An 18,751-nucleotide genomic window follows, 5' to 3' on the forward strand; every position below is an offset into this window, starting at 1 on the left:
GTTTCCTCAGAATATGCACATTTGTTTCACTGGAGCTTCACTAAACTTTTAGGTTTGTATTGTGTATTTTTTATATTGCACTTCACTTCATGTGTTGTTTTTATTTATTGGTCACTGAGTTAATGTTTTATTTTTAATTTTCATTGGTGCCTGTCTTTTAGTCTCGAAGGACCATGTCTTACACTCGCCTTTTTACAAATACCGAAGAAATAAAATAAGTGGTGTTGTCTTTTGCTTCTTTGCTTTTCGTTTATTTCAATTTACACTTTAACGCATTCCCTTCGAAAGGGTTTCACCAAAGGATATTTGGCTTTAATGGTATAACGTTTTGAATAGATAATTATTTTTAATTATAATTTATTAAATTTATGTATAAAAAATAGAAAAAAGATTGGCCGAGATGCTCGTTTATCGGAAATTACGAAAAAAAACTTGCGTGTTGATGATCGCTGATGATATCAAAAAAGGATTAATAACGAATTATAAGTTATAAGATTACAAATTCGGTTTATTTCACGGTGATAAATATATAAAAATAGGTAAGTATATAAATAGTAATCTTTAAGTTTATAAATTCGGTTTACACTAGGTAAGTATATAAAATTGGAAACGAGTACGTATGAAGAATCAAAGCGTATGCAGCGACCACGGACGGCACGGTGTGTCTTCGACTGAACTCGGCGACAGACTGGTGTGTGAGCGGTCTGGCCTTGACCTAGTAAGGCAAAAAGGGCAATCAGCGCGATCGCTCCTCCTTCTTTTTGTTCCTTTTGGGGTGGTGTTCTTATGTGTGGTGTAGGCGTGGTATACTGATGTGGGGAGTGTGGTGAATGTGCCGTGTCAGTGTTGTGTGGTTGAGTGAAAATGTGGTGTGATGGTGTATTGGTGTGTTGGGTTGAGGGTGCTAAGACTCATTTAGACAGTGGGTTAGATTTGGATAATGTTTTTCCCATGGGCAATTATATGTTGCATGCTCACGTGTGGGAAAACCATCAAATCTATTTGTGTTAGCTCGAGAGAGGTTAACCAAAAATATTGTGCACCAATTAGCGCTAAGTTAAATTAAAATGTTTATAATTCAAAAAATAAATACTACTATTAAAAATTAAGAATTATCTATCCTAAGATTATAAAATTAAATGTTACATGTTATCAACTAATAATTTTGTAATTAACTTATTTATTAAAACAAATTTTATGAAAATTTGTGCTATTATCAACTCTACGAAAATTTTCATCAATAATTTTAAAAATTTTGACCTCAAGTTCAAATCTCAATCCCGTGGATTTTTATACGAGATATGTATATACTAAGGTTTCCGTCTTTATTCATAAATAATAATTTCACTGTAGTGAATAGAAATCTAAAAGTGAGGAAATGTTCATTCTGAGAATTCGAATGATTCAAACCGATTTATCATTTAAGTTCAAAATTTTACAGTTTCATATGTACATACATAGGTATGTATGTGTCATGTTAGCGTGTTGGAGAGCCATCTTCTTTATTTGTTTACACGCTACGCAACAAAACAAAGAACGAACTTCGCCAAAAATATTTATATTGATCAGAGACGTTATTCCCTGAATATATTAACATTCCATACAAATAAATGGCCTTAAACAGAGTTCAAAAAGCGTTTTAACTATTTCAAATAAAAATTGGGCGGGGCGAAGTTCGCCGGGTCAGCTAGTCTGAATATATAAAAATCACGTGTCACGTTGTTTGTTTTCGATGGACTCCTAAACTACTGAACCGATTTTAATGAAATTTTTAACACTGTGTGCAGGTTGGTCCAACTTGAAAGGTAGGATAGTTTATAACTCTCCTTATAGTCGCATTATTTATTTATTGCAAATTATTTCTTTATTATTAGCAAAGAGCTATCCACCAGTTGGTGGCGCTAAGTGCGCTATGTTACAGTAGATGGCGCTATATTTCTTTCTAAATTTTCATGGATTTAGGCTGTCATAACAAAAGCTGCCACTTGCTAAAAACATTAAATGAAAATGCGTTGTTTGAAGTTTATATTATACGAATCTATGACTTCCAATATTCTAAATTTAAGAAAAAATCACATACAATCCGTGAAATAAATAAAGTTATGTACATATGTATGGTCAGACAAATAAGCAATGCTGCCACTCTTTTCCAGTAAATCTTCCTCGAATTTGGGAGATTTCAGAGGAATTTAGGAAATCGCAGAGTTGATTTCTGCAAGTATTTCCTAAATGCAAAAAAAAAAATTTCATTTATTTGCATTTAGGTATAGAATTTTGTATGGCTAATGCCCGGTTTCACAGTCCATACTTAAGTTGTGCCTAAATAAAATCTTAGCTAAGTATTGTTGCAAACTGAGTAGTCGTTTGCGTTTCACAGTCAATGCTTAATTTCTATAAAATTTTATTATGATATATGGCAACGTTATGGGCATTTAGGTATAGAATTTTGTATGGCTAATGCCCGGTTTCACAGTCCATACTTAAGTTGTGTCTAAATAAAATCTTAGCTAAGTATTGTTGCAAACTGAGTAGTCGTTTGCGTTTCACAGTCAATGCTTAATTTCTATAAAATTTTATTATGATATATGGCAACGTTATGGGCAACATATGTTTTACAAATGTCATTCATAAAAATATGTTTGAAATATTTAAATTACTAGCTGACCCGGCGAACTTTGTTCCGCCTTAATGGCAATAAATAAGCAGTTTTTTTTTATTTTATTCGAAAAAATACAAAATAAAATTAAATAACTACATTAATCATTCATTATTATTTCTGTATTTTAGTACATAGGTTGCTCTTCACTTAAGCACCTTGTGATACACGACATTTTTTGTTTTATTATCAGGCGCAAAAACAAACAACGCAGATGGTCTTCCGACCCGTGAACATGCCACGTATAATTGACCATGGGAAAAACATGAATCTTCTAGATTTAAACCACAAACTTTTAAGGATTGGCCTTGTGATTTGTTGATTGTCACGGCAAATGCAAGACGTATCGGAAATTGAAGTCTTTTAAATTCAAACGGCATATCGGTTGGGATCATCGGGATCCTCGGAATGAGAACTTCCTCACCTTTGAATTTTCCTATCATTATCGTAGCGTAAATTACATTGTTCATCAATTTACTAACCACCAAACGCGTACCGTTGCACAGTTTTGGTTGGTTTATGTTTCGAAGCATGATTACTACGGAGCCAACCTTTAGGCGTAAATTGTGCGGTGGTAAGCCAGGTACGTCCAAAGAGTTTAAAAATTCAATTGGATAGTTGGTGGCTTCATCTTCATTTGTGACGCAGTCAATAGATTTGAATGAATGCATTGTTCCAATGATCTTATTTTGAATTATGTAGTTCAGGTCATCTACATCTTTATTCTTAGCCGCTAAAATTGCTCGCTCACTCAACCATTCATTATTTTTGTAGTTAGAAATAATATTTGGAAATACATTGTTGATAAGTTCGTCTTTTGATGAGACAAAATTACAGAAATTATTTGGAAATGATATTAATCCGCTCGATTCATCGACAGGTACTTGACCATTACCGATAGTCAGCAATTGCTCCGAGAAATCTTCAGCAGATGTATCATTAAGCAATGTAACTCTCATATTTGTTGTCAGCTGCAGTTTCTTCACATAGCGCCATAGATTTGACGATTTGAGGCAAGCGTTTATTTCGTCGGCAGCCGTAGATCTTGGAATTAGTGGCAGTATTTGGCGGAAATCGCCAGACAGTAAAATCATTGCTCCTCCAAAACATCTCGAGTCATTGCGTAAATCTTTTAATGTTCGGTTAAGTGCTTCTAATGCACGTTTATGCGCCATTGTGCATTCGTCCCAGATGATGATTTTCGATGTCGCTAAAACTTTGGCCATTGCTGAGTGTTTTGCAATATTACACATTGGTTCTTCAATAGTTTGAAGATTTAACGGTAATTTGAATGCTGAATGAGCCGTACGGCATCCTTCTAACAATGTGGCTGCTATTCCAGAAGAAGCAACTGCAACCGCTATGTTGGATCTCGCCCGAACAGTTGCTAAAACTAATGACATAAGGAATGTCTTGCCAGTTCCACCAGGGGCATCTAGGAAATATAAACCACCATTTTCATCAACGATTACCTTCATTAAAGTATCATAAACTTCCTTTTGTTGGTAATTCAACAGGGGTACATTCCTTTGAACTACTAAATCTAATTCCTGGTGATCATATTCACGTTCCCGTTCCAATTCTCGATTAAATGCGTCATTCATTTCACGATTTGGCGCTGGCATTCCTAACCTGATTAATAAATTACCGCACATGAGGTAGCACATATCTTCGATCAAGAGTAAAGCACGATTATGTATCTCCTCATTCATCTCAATATCGTGATTTCTGGAACTGACACGACTTTGATGTAAAATATCTTCTGACATACTATCCTTGTATTTGTGCCACAGGTTACATGGGTTTGATGGAAAACATGTCGAAATTATGATAGCGAATAATGTGCGTATCTGACTTGGAGATGCAGAGATAATGGCTTCAGCGATTGTCGTATCCCAATGGGTATCGTTTTCTAATAAGTTCAATTCTTCACATGCAGCACGATATGTTGGGAATATTACACCATTAACAGTTCGTAGTGTCTCAAATGAAGTTGGCCCACGCACATTTACCAGCAACAACCGCAAATAGAAACATTCATCATTCTTTGGATGAACTGTATACATACGACCAAGAGCATCAGTAGAACGCACATCTGGATACCCAGAAACCGCATCACCTTGCTTCCGTCTTTGAAAATTCTTGGATGAAGCATTCCAAGTATAATAACGTTTCATCTCCGAGTAAAGCAAAGTTCGTGCAAACTGATCGCTTTGGCAGATTGCAAAAAAACTGGTCAATGTAGTTGCTGGAGGTGTTTCAGCACGTTGCGTAGCATTCGAAGCCGTGAAATATACTCGTTGACCATTCTCTAGATGCACCGGCAAATTTATAACAGTAGAATGACGTTCGTGAATGGGAAATGCGAACATACGCCAAATCGCTTCATTACAGTTCACATAACGACCAACTTGATAGCGTGAAATTTCATCGTTGGTATTCGAGGATTGCAATCCAAAAACCGCCATATCACTGCCTTTCGTAACATATTTGCAAATATATTTTATGGACTTAACTGAATTGCAGTATTCAACGTTGCAATGTGTCTTGAACGTTTTAGAAATAAGTGGCGAATATGGAACAATCCAACTGTTGTCGACAACGAAATCCATTCTTTTCACTTTCGTTGTGACAGTTCGACCGTTGTCATCTGGTGATCGACGCCGATACAGCGGATACCCATCGTTGCCAGTGACAGTCTCCGCCGTTAATTTCCGTGGATATCGTTTAGAGCACTTTCCATCGACCATGCAAGGTGATTGGGGGTTGATGGCACCACACGGTCCATGAATCATATTAGTAGTAACAACATCATGTAGGTCTGGATCGACTTCATGAACAGGAATCTCGGCACATATGATATCATCTATTTGGTCAGGCTGAATTCTTTCCACTAACCAAATAAGAATGTGTGCGTGCGGCGGCCTCGCTTTTGCCATTCGATTGAATACATCCAGCATCGAGTATCTCCAAAGACGCGTTGTTTAACAATAAAGTTCATCAGGGACCGAATTTTTTGCCTGAATATACGTGCTGTGATGCCGTGTCTATCATTTGATGTTTGTCCGGGAAGCAGCAATTGAGTAATTTCTATCAATTTTGGATTACAGGTAAAAGTAATAAAGATATCTGGCCGGCCGTAATGACGAACATATGTCATTGCATCTTGTGCATATTCATGCATTTGACGTGGGCTACCAATGTACGTCGCCGGCAGAATAGTTAATCGACCAATATTAGCTGCATTTCCTTCAGTACTAACTGCATCACGTAAATGGATGTACTCCTCAGAACGCAGTTTGGCTTGGTTCAACCTAATAAATGTTAAACGTTCCGTTTCTATTTTTACATACATGTCAACGCAATACTGCTGAAACAATCGACGAAACCGCACAACTCTAGTTGTCAGCATTTTGACGAATCATCAAACGATATGCATAATAATTCATTGAGCTAACTTTCTTTGTAGTTTCTTCACCTGAAATTAAAAATTTGATAATTAACCATTTCAAAGGCAAATAATATAGACATTAACCATTATTAAGATACTGATACTTTACCATTCAATGGATTTATCATTTTAATATTAAAATAATATCCATCTTCTCCTTGCCAAAACATCAGTGGGTATTGCAATGCGTCATATGATCGATGAGTTTCCGATATTTGTTGCAGTTGCCCAGTATCGCGACGTGTAAGCACAATATCGCGTTTTTCCAATTGTTCACCAACAATCAAGATGGCAACTTCGTCTACTGTTGGAGCATTAAATGTGCGTTCGTGTGTTCCAGATGGTCGTTTATCTGCTTTGATGACAACTTTATAGTCATAATTTGGCATGCGCTCTAAAGCACTCTTAAACAACCTGACCAACGCATGATGTTCATGAAGCAGACACTGCAAGTCTTGAAGAATTGCTCGCTTCATTCCTGCATTGATCCCTAGGCGTCGATCAAGTTGTTCTTCCATGTTGCCCATGAAATATATTTGTAAAAATTTATTCTGTGTATCTTCGTCCTGTCCTTGTATCTACAAAATAAAAACCAGACAGTATTAACTGGGTTATAAACACTTTTTCTGTAGGAGAGTAGTATAATACATACCAATAGATAAAGTAAGTTATTCTTTAACTACATTCTATGTAAGTACAAAAATAAATACCTTAAATGTCGGATTAAAACCTCCTTCTTCGATAATGTCTGCCCCAAATGACGTCATTTGGAAACAACTATTGTATTTTCGAGTATTTGCAAGAAAGTGGCGTGATTCTTGTGTTTCACCGCAAAGCAATGAATACAATGGCTCATGTGGCGGAGCCAACACTGGCAATTTCACTTTACCATTAACGCAGCATAATCCAGGCGTTTCTCCGGAAAACTTTAATGCACCACAATACTCGCAAACAACGTCCATTTGCCCAATGCAAACGCTAGGATGCAAGCTGTAATCATTGCTGCAATCGTATCGAAACGCAGCTCGATTCAAATCAGCTAAATATCTTGTTCTGCGTCGCAAATTATCTATTTGTTGACTTCTGTTGTTCGCTCGACGATTCTGCATTGCCAACCGAGCTGTTTCACGGGCTGCTTCACTTTGCTCTCGTGATTGAGAAGCACGAAGTCTAGCCATACTATTGCGGCGCTGTTCACGTGCAATTTCTTGTTCTTCTTCAGTCCTTTCATTTGCAGTATTTTGTATTCTTCTTGCATTACGGCTTTGTCGGGAAAGATTCGATCGTCTTGGTCGCGGCATTATTAATTAAACTTCACTTCACTTCAATCCACTTGTTAATTATTTATTTAATAGAAATAGTTTTAATATTGATTTCTTACAAATATCAAATTGTCATCCATACGTCATTACATAGCTGTCATTTTACGTCAATTACATAGCTGTCATTTGCGTTTTGTTATTCCAAGTCTGATTCTTTTTTGTTATACCACGTTTTATAGTGACTGACGTTTCATGTCAAGTCACAGAGGAACGCTGTCGAACGGGATAAAAAGTATCCTATGTCCGTCTCCTGGCTCTAAGCTACCTCCCTACCAAATTTCAGCCAAATCTGTTCTGCCGTTCTTGAGTTATAAGTGGTGTAACTAACACGACTTTCTTTTATATATATAGATAACAGACAATACATAAATTTGCGAGGAAAATTATTTCAAAAATTGATGAAAACAACAAAAGAACCCCAAATTTCAACACTAGCGAGTCGGAGCACCTATGGGAACTGAAGGAAAAGTATAAGCTGTTATTGAGTGCAAACGAACGGACACTTGCCCTACTCTACGAAAGATTTCGCTGAAAATTCAAAGCAAATTCAAAACAAAAATCAGCTGTTATTTAAGCATTGCTTAAGCCTCCCATTTTCAGTGCTTAAGCATAACCTAAGTATGAACTGTAAAACACTATTTTCCTGTTTTATCTTAAGCACAACATAAGTATGGAGTTCATTTGGAGTTAAATTTAGAGCTATATGCGCTATTGCAGTAGATGGCGCTACATGAGAATACATTTATTGACACTTATTTGTGATACTATCGGCTGACGTTGTAAGGTAATTGAATAAGTGCGCTGTATTAGACTAGATGGCGCTATAGAAGCAGATGCTGTTATATTAAAAGTCCAAACGTTTATTTTAGCTAAAATTTATTAAACGTAAAACGTGTGTTTAAAATTTACCATTTATTAAACGTAAAACGTGTGTTTAAAATTTATCAGACTCGGCCACACTTTGCTTTCTTTTTATTATTTAAAACTCTTTAAACGAATTAAATAAAAGTAAGTATTATTAGCTTGCTTTTCATTTTATTTAGTAAATCTTATTTTGAAAAAAAAAAATCGAACCTCAATAATGCACAGACTACAGTTTCCTATTCGTTTAGCTTTTGCCATGTCCATTAATAAGTCCAAGGCCAAACAATTTCCATTTGTGGGTTAGCTTTGGATAATCCATGTTTTTCCCATGGGCAATTATATGTTGCATGCTCACGTGTGGGAAAACCATCAAATCTATTTGTGTTAGCTCGAGACAGGTTAACCAAAAATATTGTGCACCAATTAGTGCTAAGTTAAATTAAAATGTTTATAATTCAAAAAAATAAATACTACTATTAAAAATTAAGAATTATCTATCCTAAGATTATAAAATTAAATGTTACATGTTATCAACTAACAATTTTGTAATTAACTTATTTGTTAAAAACTTGAATATAAAATCAAAAATGAACTATATTATGAAAATTTGTGCTTATTATCAACTCTACGAAAATTTTCATCAATAATTTTAAAAATTTTGACCTCAAGTTCATACCTCAATCCCGTGGATTTTTATACCACATATGTATATACTAAGGTTTCCGTCTTTATTCATAAATAATAATTTCACTGTAGTGAATAGTTTAATTCAACACAGCAAATCTAAAAGTGAGGAAATGTTCATTCTGAGAATTCGAATGATTCAAACCAATTTATCATTTAAGTTCAAAATTTTACAGTTTCATATGTACATACATAGGTATGTATGTGTCATGTTAGCGTGTTGGAGAGCCATCTTCTTTATTTGTTTACACGCTACACAACAAAACAAAGAACGAACTTCGCCAAAAATATTTAAATTGGTCAGAGACGTTATTCCTGAATATATTAACGTTCCATACAAATAAATGGCCTTGAACAGAGTTCAAAAAGCGGCTTAACTATTTCAAATAAAAATTGAGCGGGGCGAAGTTCGCCGGGTCAGCTAGTATTATATATATATACATTAAAAAAAAAATACATATATCTTAATATATAAAAATCACGTGTCACGTTGTTTGTTTTCAATGGACTCCTAAACTACTGAACCGATTTTAATGAAATTTTTAACACCGTGTGCAGTTTGGTCCAACTTGAAAGATAGGATAGTTTATAACTCTCCTTATAGTCGCATTATTTATTTATTGCAAATTATTTGTTTATTATTAGCAAAGAGCTATCCACCAGTTGGTGGCGCTAAGTGCGCTATGGTACAGTAGATGGCGCTATATTTCTTTCTAAATTTTCATGGATTTAGGCTGTCATAACAAAAGCTGCCACTTGCTAAAACATTAAATGAAGATACGTTGTTTGAAGCTTATATTATTTGTGGTAAAGTTATACGAATCTATGACTTCCAATATTCTAAATTTAAGAAAAAATCACATACAATCCGTGAAATAAATAAAGTTATGTACATATATATGGTCAGACAAATAAGCAATGCTGCCACTCTTTTCCAGTAAATCTTCCTCGAATTTGGGAGATTTCAGAGGAATTTAGGAAATCGCAGAGTTGATTTCTGCATGTATTTCCTAAATGCAAAAAAAAAAATTTCATTTATTTGCATTTAGGTATAGAATTTTGTATGGCTAATGCCCTGTTTCACAGTCCATACTTAAGTTGTGCCTAAATAAAATCTTAGCTAAGTATTGTTGCAAACTGAGTAGTCGTTTGCGTTTCACAGTCAATGCTTAATTTCTATAAAATTTTATTATGATATATGGCAACGTTATGGGCAACATATGTTTTACAAATGTCATTCATTAAAATATGTTTGAAATATTTGAATTATAACCGACAATACATAAATTTGCGAGGAAAATTATATCAAAAATTGATGAAAACAACAAAAGAACCCCAAATTTCATCACTAGCGAGTCGGAGCACCTATGAGAACTGAATGAAAAGTATAAGCTGTTATTGAGTGCAAACGAACGGACACTTGCCCTACGCTACGAAAGATGTCGCTGAAAATTCAAAGCAAATTCAAAACAAAAATCAGCTGTTATTTAAGCATTGCTTAAGCCTCCCATTTTCATTTAAGCATAACCTAAGTATTAAGTGTAAAATACTATTTTCCTGTTTTATCTTAAGCACAACATAAGTATGGAGTTCATTTGGAGTTAAATTTAGAGCTATATGTGCTATTGCAGTAGATGGCGCTATATGAGAATACATTTGTTGACACTTATTTATGATACTAACGGTTGACGTTGTAAGGTAATTGAATAAGTGCGCTGTATTAGACTAGATGGCGCTATAGAAGCAGATGCTGTTATATTAAAAGTCCAAACGTTTATTTTAGCTAAAATTTATTAAACGTAAAACGTGTGTTTAAAATTTACCATTTATTAAACGTAAAACGTGTGTTTAAAATTTATCAGACTCGGCCACACTTTGCTTTCTTTTTATTATTTAAAACTCTTTAAACGAATTAAATAAAAGTAAGTATTATTAGCTTGCTTTTCATTTTATTTAGTAAATCTTATTTTGAAAAAAAAAAATCGAACCTCAATAATGCACAGACTACAGTTTCCTATTCGTTTAGCTTTTGCCATGTCCATTAATAAGTCTCAAGGCCAAACAATTTCCATTTGTGGGTTAGATTTGGATAATCCATGTTTTTCCCATGGGCAATGGGGTCATATGTAGAAGTTCACGCAAGTGATGAAAGTTTCTGATTGCCATTCACTTGGGAGTGGCCAGGAACGATTCTTTTGCATATGACTCAAGCAGCTCACGACTTCCGGTTTTAGACCAAGTATCCCCTGGGTAGCTAACAGACATGCGTTTGGAGGCGAGCTAAAGTGAGAAGGCGAAGCCCGCTTGTGCGGTTGTGCGTAGGGCTGGAGACATACCACATAAAAAAAATCTCCCCAATGAAAACAAACACCGAGATCTCAAACTCATTGCATACCGCTGCAGCCGAAACAATTGGTCTCCGGCAACGCCAAAAAACCAGTTGGTACGATGAGAATTGTCGTTCCGCAGTGGAGAGAAAACAGACTGCCTACCTCGCAACGTTGCGATCGACCACAACACGTTCGGGGTGGGATAGATATCGAGAACTGAAGAGGGAAGCGAGACGCATTTGCAGACGTAAAAAGAAAGAGGCCGAAATGCGTGAGTATGAAAAGCTTGAAAAGTTGGCCGACATGGGTAATGCTCGAAAATTTTATGAAAAGATGAGGCGATTAACAGAAGGTTTCAAGACCGGAGCATTATCATGTAGGGACCGAGAAGGTAATCTGGTAACGGATGTCCAGGGCACACTGGGATTATGGAGGGAACACTTCTCCGACCTGCTCAATGGCAGTGAAAGTACAACACCAGGAGATGGCGAACCCGATTCCCCAATCGATGACGATGGAATAGATGTTCCATTACCCGACCATGAAGCAATTCGAATAGCAATTACCCGCTTGAAGAACAACAAAGCGGCGGGGGCCGATGGATTACCGGCCGAGCTATTCAAATACGGCGGCGAAGAACTGATAAGGTGCATGCATCAGCTTCTTTGTAGAATATGGTCGGAAGAAAGCATGCCTGACGATTGGAATCTTAGTGTGCTCTGCCCAATCCATAAGAAGGAAGACCCCACAATCTGCGCCAACTACCGTGGTATAAGTCTCCTCAATATCGCATATAAGGTTTTGTCGAGCGTATTGTGTGAAAGACTAAAGCCCACCGTCAACGAACTGATTGGACCTTATCAGTGTGGCTTTAGACCTTGAAAATCCACAATGGACCAGATATTCACCATGCACCAAATCTTGGAAAAGACCCGAGAGAGAAGAATCGATACTCACCATCTTTTTATCGATTTTAAAGCTGCCTTCGATAGCACGAAAAGGAGCTGCCTTTATCCCGCGATGTCTGAATTTGGTATCCCTGCAAAACTAATACGGCTAAGTAAGCTGATGTTGAGCAACACCAAAAGCTCCGTCAGGATCGGGAAGGACCTCTCCGAGCCGTTCGATACCAAACGAGGCTTCAGACAGGGTGACTCACTATCGTGCGACTTCTTCAATCTATTGCTGGAAAAAATAATAGGTCTGGTGGTGAATGAGGACAAGACGAAATATCTCCTGTCATCAAACAAACAGTCAGCGCACTCGCGTCAATGGCTCCCACGTCACTGTTGACAGTCATAACTTTGAAGTTGTAGATAATTTCGTTTATCTGGGAACCAGCATTAACAACACCAACAATGTCAGCCTTGAAATCCAACGCAGAATCACTCTTGCCAACAGGTGCTACTTTGGACTGAGTAGGCAAATGAAAAGTAAAGTCCTCTCTCGACGAACCAAAATCAAACTCTATAAGTCGCTCATTATCCCCGTCCTGATGTATGGCGCTGAAGCGTGGACGATGACAACATCCGATGAGACGACTCTTGGGGTTTTCGAGAGAAAGGTTTTGCGCAAGATTTATGGTCCTCTAAACATTGGCAACGGCGAATACCGCAGACGATGGAACGATGAGCTGTACGATTTATACGACGACATTGACATAGTTCAGCGAATAAAAAGACAGCGGCTACGCTGGCTAGGTCATGTTGTACGGATGGAAGAAAACACTCCAGCTCTGAAAGTATTCGATGCAGTACCCGCTGGAAGAAGCCGCGGAAGAGGACGACCTCCACTCCGATGGAAAGACCAAGTGCAAAGTGACCTGGCTTCACTTGGTGTTTCCAGTTGGCGCCAAAAAGCAAAAAGGAGGAATGAGTGGCGCGCTCTGGTGGATTCGGCTATAATCGCTTAAAGCGGTTCCTACGCCAAAAATATATATATATTAACGTGAAACGTGTGTTTAAAATTTATCAGACTCGGCCACACTTTGCTTTCTTTTTATTATTTAAAACTCTTTAAACGAATTAAATAAAAGTAAGTATTATTAGCTTGCTTTTCATTTTATTTAGTAAATCTTATTTTGAAAAAAAAATCGAACCTCAATAATGCACAGACTACAGTTTCCTATTCGTTTAGCTTTTGCCATGTCCATTAATAAGTCTCAAGGCCAAACAATTTCCATTTGTGGGTTAGATTTGGATAATCCATGTTTTTCCCATGGGCAATTATATGTTGCATGCTCACGTGTGGGAAAACCATCAAATCTATTTGTGTTAGCTCGAGACAGGTTAACCAAAAATATTGTGCACCAATTAGTGCTAAGTTAAATTAAAATGTTTATAATTCAAAAAAATAAATACTACTATTAAAAATTAAGAATTATCTTTCCTAAGATTATAAAATTAAATGTTACATGTTATCAACTAACAATTTTGTAATTAACTTATTTGTTAAAAAAAAATTTTATGAAAATTTGTGCTTATTATCAACTCTACGAAAATTTTCATCAATAATTTTAAAAATTTTGACCTCAAGTTCAAATCTCAATCCCGTGGATTTTTATACCACATATGTATATACTAAGGTTTCCGTCTTTATTCATAAATAATAATTTCACTGTAGTGAATAGAAATCTAAAAGTGAGGAAATGTTCATTCTGAGAATTCGAATGATTCAAACCGATTTATCATTTAAGTTCAAAATTTTACAGTTTCATATGTACATACATAGGTATGTATGTGTCATGTTAGCGTGTTGAAGAGCCATCTTCTTTATTTGTTTACACGCTACGCAACAAAACAAAGAACGAACTTCGCCAAAAATATTTATATTGATCAGAGACGTTATTCCCTGAATATATTAACATTCCATACAAATAAATGGCCTTAAACAGAGTTCAAAAAGCGTTTTAACTATTTCAAATAAAAATTGGGCGGGGCGAAGTTCGCCGGGTCAGCTAGTCTGAATATATAAAAATCACGTGTCACGTTGTTTGTTTTCGATGGACTCCTAAACTACTGAACCGATTTTAATGAAATTTTTAACACTGTGTGCAGGTTGGTCCAACTTGAAAGATAGGATAGTTTATAACTCTCCTTATAGTCGCATTATTTATTTATTGCAAATTATTTCTTTATTATTAGCAAAGAGCTATCCACCAGTTGGTGGCGCTAAGTGCGCTATGTTACAGTAGATGGCGCTATATTTCTTTCTAAATTTTCATGGATTTAGGCTGTCATAACAAAAGCTGCCACTTGCTAAAAACATTAAATGAAAATGCGTTGTTTGAAGTTTATATTATACGAATCTATGACTTCCAATATTCTAAATTTAAGAAAAAATCACATACAATCCGTGAAATAAATAAAGTTATGTACATACATATGTATGGTCAGACAAATAAGCAATGCTGCCACTCTTTTCCAGTAAATCTTCCTCGAATTTGGGAGATTTCAGAGGAATTTAGGAAATCGCAGAGTTGATTTCTGCAAGTATTTCCTAAATGCAAAAAAAAAAATTCATTTATTTGCATTTAGGTATAGAATTTTGTATGGCTAATGCCCGGTTTCACAGTCCATACTTAAGTTGTGCCTAAATAAAATCTTAGCTAAGTATTGTTGCAAACTGAGTAGTCGTTTGCGTTTCACAGTCAATGCTTAATTTCTATAAAATTTTATTATGATATATGGCAACGTTATGGGCATTTAGGTATAGAATTTTGTATGGCTAATGCCCGGTTTCACAGTCCATACTTAAGTTGTGTCTAAATAAAATCTTAGCTAAGTATTGTTGCAAACTGAGTAGTCGTTTGCGTTTCACAGTCAATGCTTAATTTCTATAAAATTTTATTATGATATATGGCAACGTTATGGGCAACATATGTTTTACAAATGTCATTCATAAAAATATGTTTGAAATATTTAAATTACTAGCTGACCCGGCGAACTTTGTTCCGCCTTAATGGCAATAAATAAGCAGTTTTTTTTATTTTATTCGAAAAAATACAAAATAAAATTAAATAACTACATTAATCATTCATTATTATTTCTGTATTTTAGTACATAGGTTGCTCTTCACTTAAGCACCTTGTGATACACGACATTTTTTGTTTTATTATCAGGCGCAAAAACAAACAACGCAGATGGTCTTCCGACCCGTGAACATGCCACGTATAATTGACCATGGGAAAAACATGAATCTTCTAGATTTAAACCACAAACTTTTAAGGATTGGCCTTGTGATTTGTTGATTGTCACGGCAAATGCAAGACGTATCGGAAATTGAAGTCTTTTAAATTCAAACGGCATATCGGTTGGGATCATCGGGATCCTCGGAATGAGAACTTCCTCACCTTTGAATTTTCCTATCATTATCGTAGCGTAAATTACATTGTTCATCAATTTACTAACCACCAAACGCGTACCGTTGCACAGTTTTGGTTGGTTTATGTTTCGAAGCATGATTACTACGGAGCCAACCTTTAGGCGTAAATTGTGCGGTGGTAAGCCAGGTACGTCCAAAGAGTTTAAAAATTCAATTGGATAGTTGGTGGCTTCATCTTCATTTGTGACGCAGTCAATAGATTTGAATGAATGCATTGTTCCAATGATCTTATTTTGAATTATGTAGTTCAGGTCATCTACATCTTTATTCTTAGCCGCTAAAATTGCTCGCTCACTCAACCATTCATTATTTTTGTAGTTAGAAATAATATTTGGAAATACATTGTTGATAAGTTCGTCTTTTGATGAGACAAAATTACAGAAATTATTTGGAAATGATATTAATCCGCTCGATTCATCGACAGGTACTTGACCATTACCGATAGTCAGCAATTGCTCCGAGAAATCTTCAGCAGATGTATCATTAAGCAATGTAACTCTCATGTTTGTTGTCAGCTGCAGTTTCTTCACATAGCGCCATAGATTTGACGATTTGAGGCAAGCGTTTATTTCGTCGGCAGCCGTAGATCTTGGAATTAGTGGCAGTATTTGGCGGAAATCGCCAGACAGTAAAATCATTGCTCCTCCAAAACATCTCGAGTCATTGCGTAAATCTTTTAATGTTCGGTTAAGTGCTTCTAATGCACGTTTATGCGCCATTGTGCATTCGTCCCAGATGATGATTTTCGATGTCGCTAAAAATTTGGCCATTGCTGAGTGTTTTGCAATATTACACATTGGTTCTTCAATAGTTTGAAGATTTAACGGTAATTTGAATGCTGAATGAGCCATACGGCATCCTTCTAACAATGTGGCTGCTATTCCAGAAGAAGCAACTGCAACCGCTATGTTGGATCTCGCCCGAACAGTTGCTAAAACTAATGACTTAAGGAATGTCTTGCCAGTTCCACCAGGGGCATCTAGGAAATATAAACCACCATTTTCATCAGCGATTACCTTCATTAAAGTATCATAAACTTCCTTTTGTTGGTAATTCAACAGGGGTACATTCCTTTGAACTACTAAATCTAATTCCTGGTGATCATATTCACGTTCCCGTTCCAATTCTCGATTAAATGCGTCATTCATTTCACGATTTGGCGCTGGCATTCCTAACCTGATTAATAAATTACCGCACATGAGGTAGCACATATCTTCGATCAAGAGTAAAGCACGATTATGTATCTCCTCATTCATCTCAATATCGTGATTTCTGGAACTGACACGACTTTGATGTAAAATATCTTCTGACATACTATCCTTGTATTTGTGCCACAGGTTACATGGGTTTGATGGAAAACATGTCGAAATTATGATAGCGAATAATGTGCGTATCTGACTTGGAGATGCAGAGATAATGGCTTCAGCGATTGTCGTATCCCAATGGGTATCGTTTTCTAATAAGTTCAATTCTTCACATGCAGCACGATATGTTGGGAATATTACACCATTAACAGTTCGTAGTGTCTCAAATGAAGTTGGCCCACGCACATTTACCAGCAACAACCGCAAATAGAAACATTCATCATTCTTTGGATGAACTGTATACATACGACCAAGAGCATCAGTAGAACGCACATCTGGATACCCAGAAACCGCATCACCTTGCTTCCGTCTTTGAAAATTCTTGGATGAAGCATTCCAAGTATAATAACGTTTCATCTCCGAGTAAAGCAAAGTTCGTGCAAACTGATCGCTTTGGCAGATTGCAAAAAAACTGGTCAATGTAGTTGCTGGAGGTGTTTCAGCACGTTGCGTAGCATTCGAAGCCGTGAAATATACTCGTTGACCATTCTCTAGATGCACCGCCAAATGTATAACAGTAGAATGACGTTCGTGAATGGGAAATGCGAACATACGCCAAATCGCTTCATTACAGTTCACATAACGACCAACTTGATAGCGTGAAATTTCATCGTTGGTATTCGAGGATTGCAATCCAAAAACCGCCATATCACTGCTTTTCGTGACATATTTGCAAATATATTTTATGGACTTAACTGAATTGCAGTATTCAACGTTGCAATGTGTCTTGAACGTTTTAGAAATAAGTGGCGAATATGGAACAATCCAACTGTTGTCGACAACGAAATCCATTCTTTTCACTTTCGTTGTGACAGTTCGACCGTTGTCATCTGGTGATCGACGCCGATACAGCGGATACCCATCGTTGCCAGTGACAGTCTCCGCCGTTAATTTCCGTGGATATCGTTTAGAGCACTTTCCATCGACCATGCAAGGTGATTGGGGGTTGATGGCACCACACGGTCCATGAATCATATTAGTAGTAACAACATCATGTAGGTCTGGATCGACTTCATGATCAGGAATCTCGGCACATATGATATCATCTATTTGGTCAGGCTGAATTCTTTCCACTAACCAAATAAGAATGTGTGCGTGCGGCGGCCTCGCTTTTGCCATTCGATTGAATACATCCAGCATCGAGTATCTCCAAAGACGCGTTGTTTAACAATAAAGTTCATCAGGGACCGAATTTTTTGCCTGAATATACGTGCTGTGATGTCGTGTCTATCATTTGATGTTTGTCCGGGAAGCAGCAATTGAGTAATTTCTATCAATTTTGGATTACAGGTAAAAGTAATAAAGAGATCTGGCCGGCCGTAATGACGAACATATGTCATTGCATCTTGTGCATATTCATGCATATGACGTGGGCTACCAATGTACGTCGCCGGCAGAGTAGTTAATCGACCAATATTAGCTGCATTTCCTTCAGTACTAACTGCATCACGTAAATGGATGTACTCCTCAGAACGCAGTTTGGCTTGGTTCAACCTAATAAATGTTAAACGTTCCGTTTCTATTTTTACATACATGTCAACGCAATACTGCTGAAACAATCGACGAAACCGCAGCAAATAGTTGTCAGCATTTTGACGAATCATCAAACGATATGCATAATAATTCATTGAGCTAACTTTCTTTGTAGTTTCTTCACCTGAAATTAAAAATTTGATAATTAACCATTTCAAAGGCAA

The 18,751-nt window shown here is 36.5% G+C and overlaps 2 protein-coding genes across 2 annotated transcripts; both read right to left on the reverse strand.

The window, feature by feature from the left end:
* Positions 1-3,047: 3,047 nt before the first annotated feature.
* Positions 3,048-5,451, reverse strand: LOC128923511 (uncharacterized). Its single transcript, XM_054235771.1, has 2 exons — positions 3,139-5,451; positions 3,048-3,092 (listed from the first exon to the last, which is right to left on the reverse strand). The coding sequence occupies exons 1-2, from the start codon at positions 5,449-5,451 to the stop codon at positions 3,048-3,050; spliced, it is 2,358 nt and encodes a 785-aa protein (XP_054091746.1).
* Positions 5,452-6,054: 603 nt separating this feature from the next.
* On the reverse strand, positions 6,055-18,150 carry LOC128923512 (uncharacterized). Its single transcript, XM_054235772.1, has 3 exons — positions 15,717-18,150; positions 6,217-6,685; positions 6,055-6,134 (listed from the first exon to the last, which is right to left on the reverse strand). The coding sequence occupies exons 1-3, from the start codon at positions 18,027-18,029 to the stop codon at positions 6,055-6,057; spliced, it is 2,862 nt and encodes a 953-aa protein (XP_054091747.1). The 5' UTR covers positions 18,030-18,150.
* Between the last annotated feature and the right edge of the window lie 601 nt (positions 18,151-18,751).

This window comes from Zeugodacus cucurbitae, chromosome Y (assembly GCF_028554725.1).
Source record: "Zeugodacus cucurbitae isolate PBARC_wt_2022May chromosome Y, idZeuCucr1.2, whole genome shotgun sequence".
Classification (NCBI taxonomy): Eukaryota; Metazoa; Arthropoda; class Insecta; order Diptera; family Tephritidae; genus Zeugodacus; species Zeugodacus cucurbitae.

Coding starts and splice junctions, on each gene's coding strand:
- LOC128923512 (XM_054235772.1), bottom strand. CDS start 18,029: ATGATTCATGGACCGTGTGGTGCCATCAACCCCCAATCACCTTGCATG. Junction 6,686..15,716: donor GCAACGGTACGCGTTTGGTG/GTTAGTAAATTG, acceptor TTTATTTTGTAG/ATACAAGGACAGGACGAAGA. Junction 6,135..6,216: donor AATGATAAATCCATTGAATG/GTAAAGTATCAG, acceptor TTTTAATTTCAG/GTGAAGAAACTACAAAGAAA.
- LOC128923511 (XM_054235771.1), bottom strand. CDS start 5,451: ATGATTCATGGACCGTGTGGTGCCATCAACCCCCAATCACCTTGCATG. Junction 3,093..3,138: donor GCAACGGTACGCGTTTGGTG/GTTAGTAAATTG, acceptor CGATAATGATAG/GAAAATTCAAAGGTGAGGAA.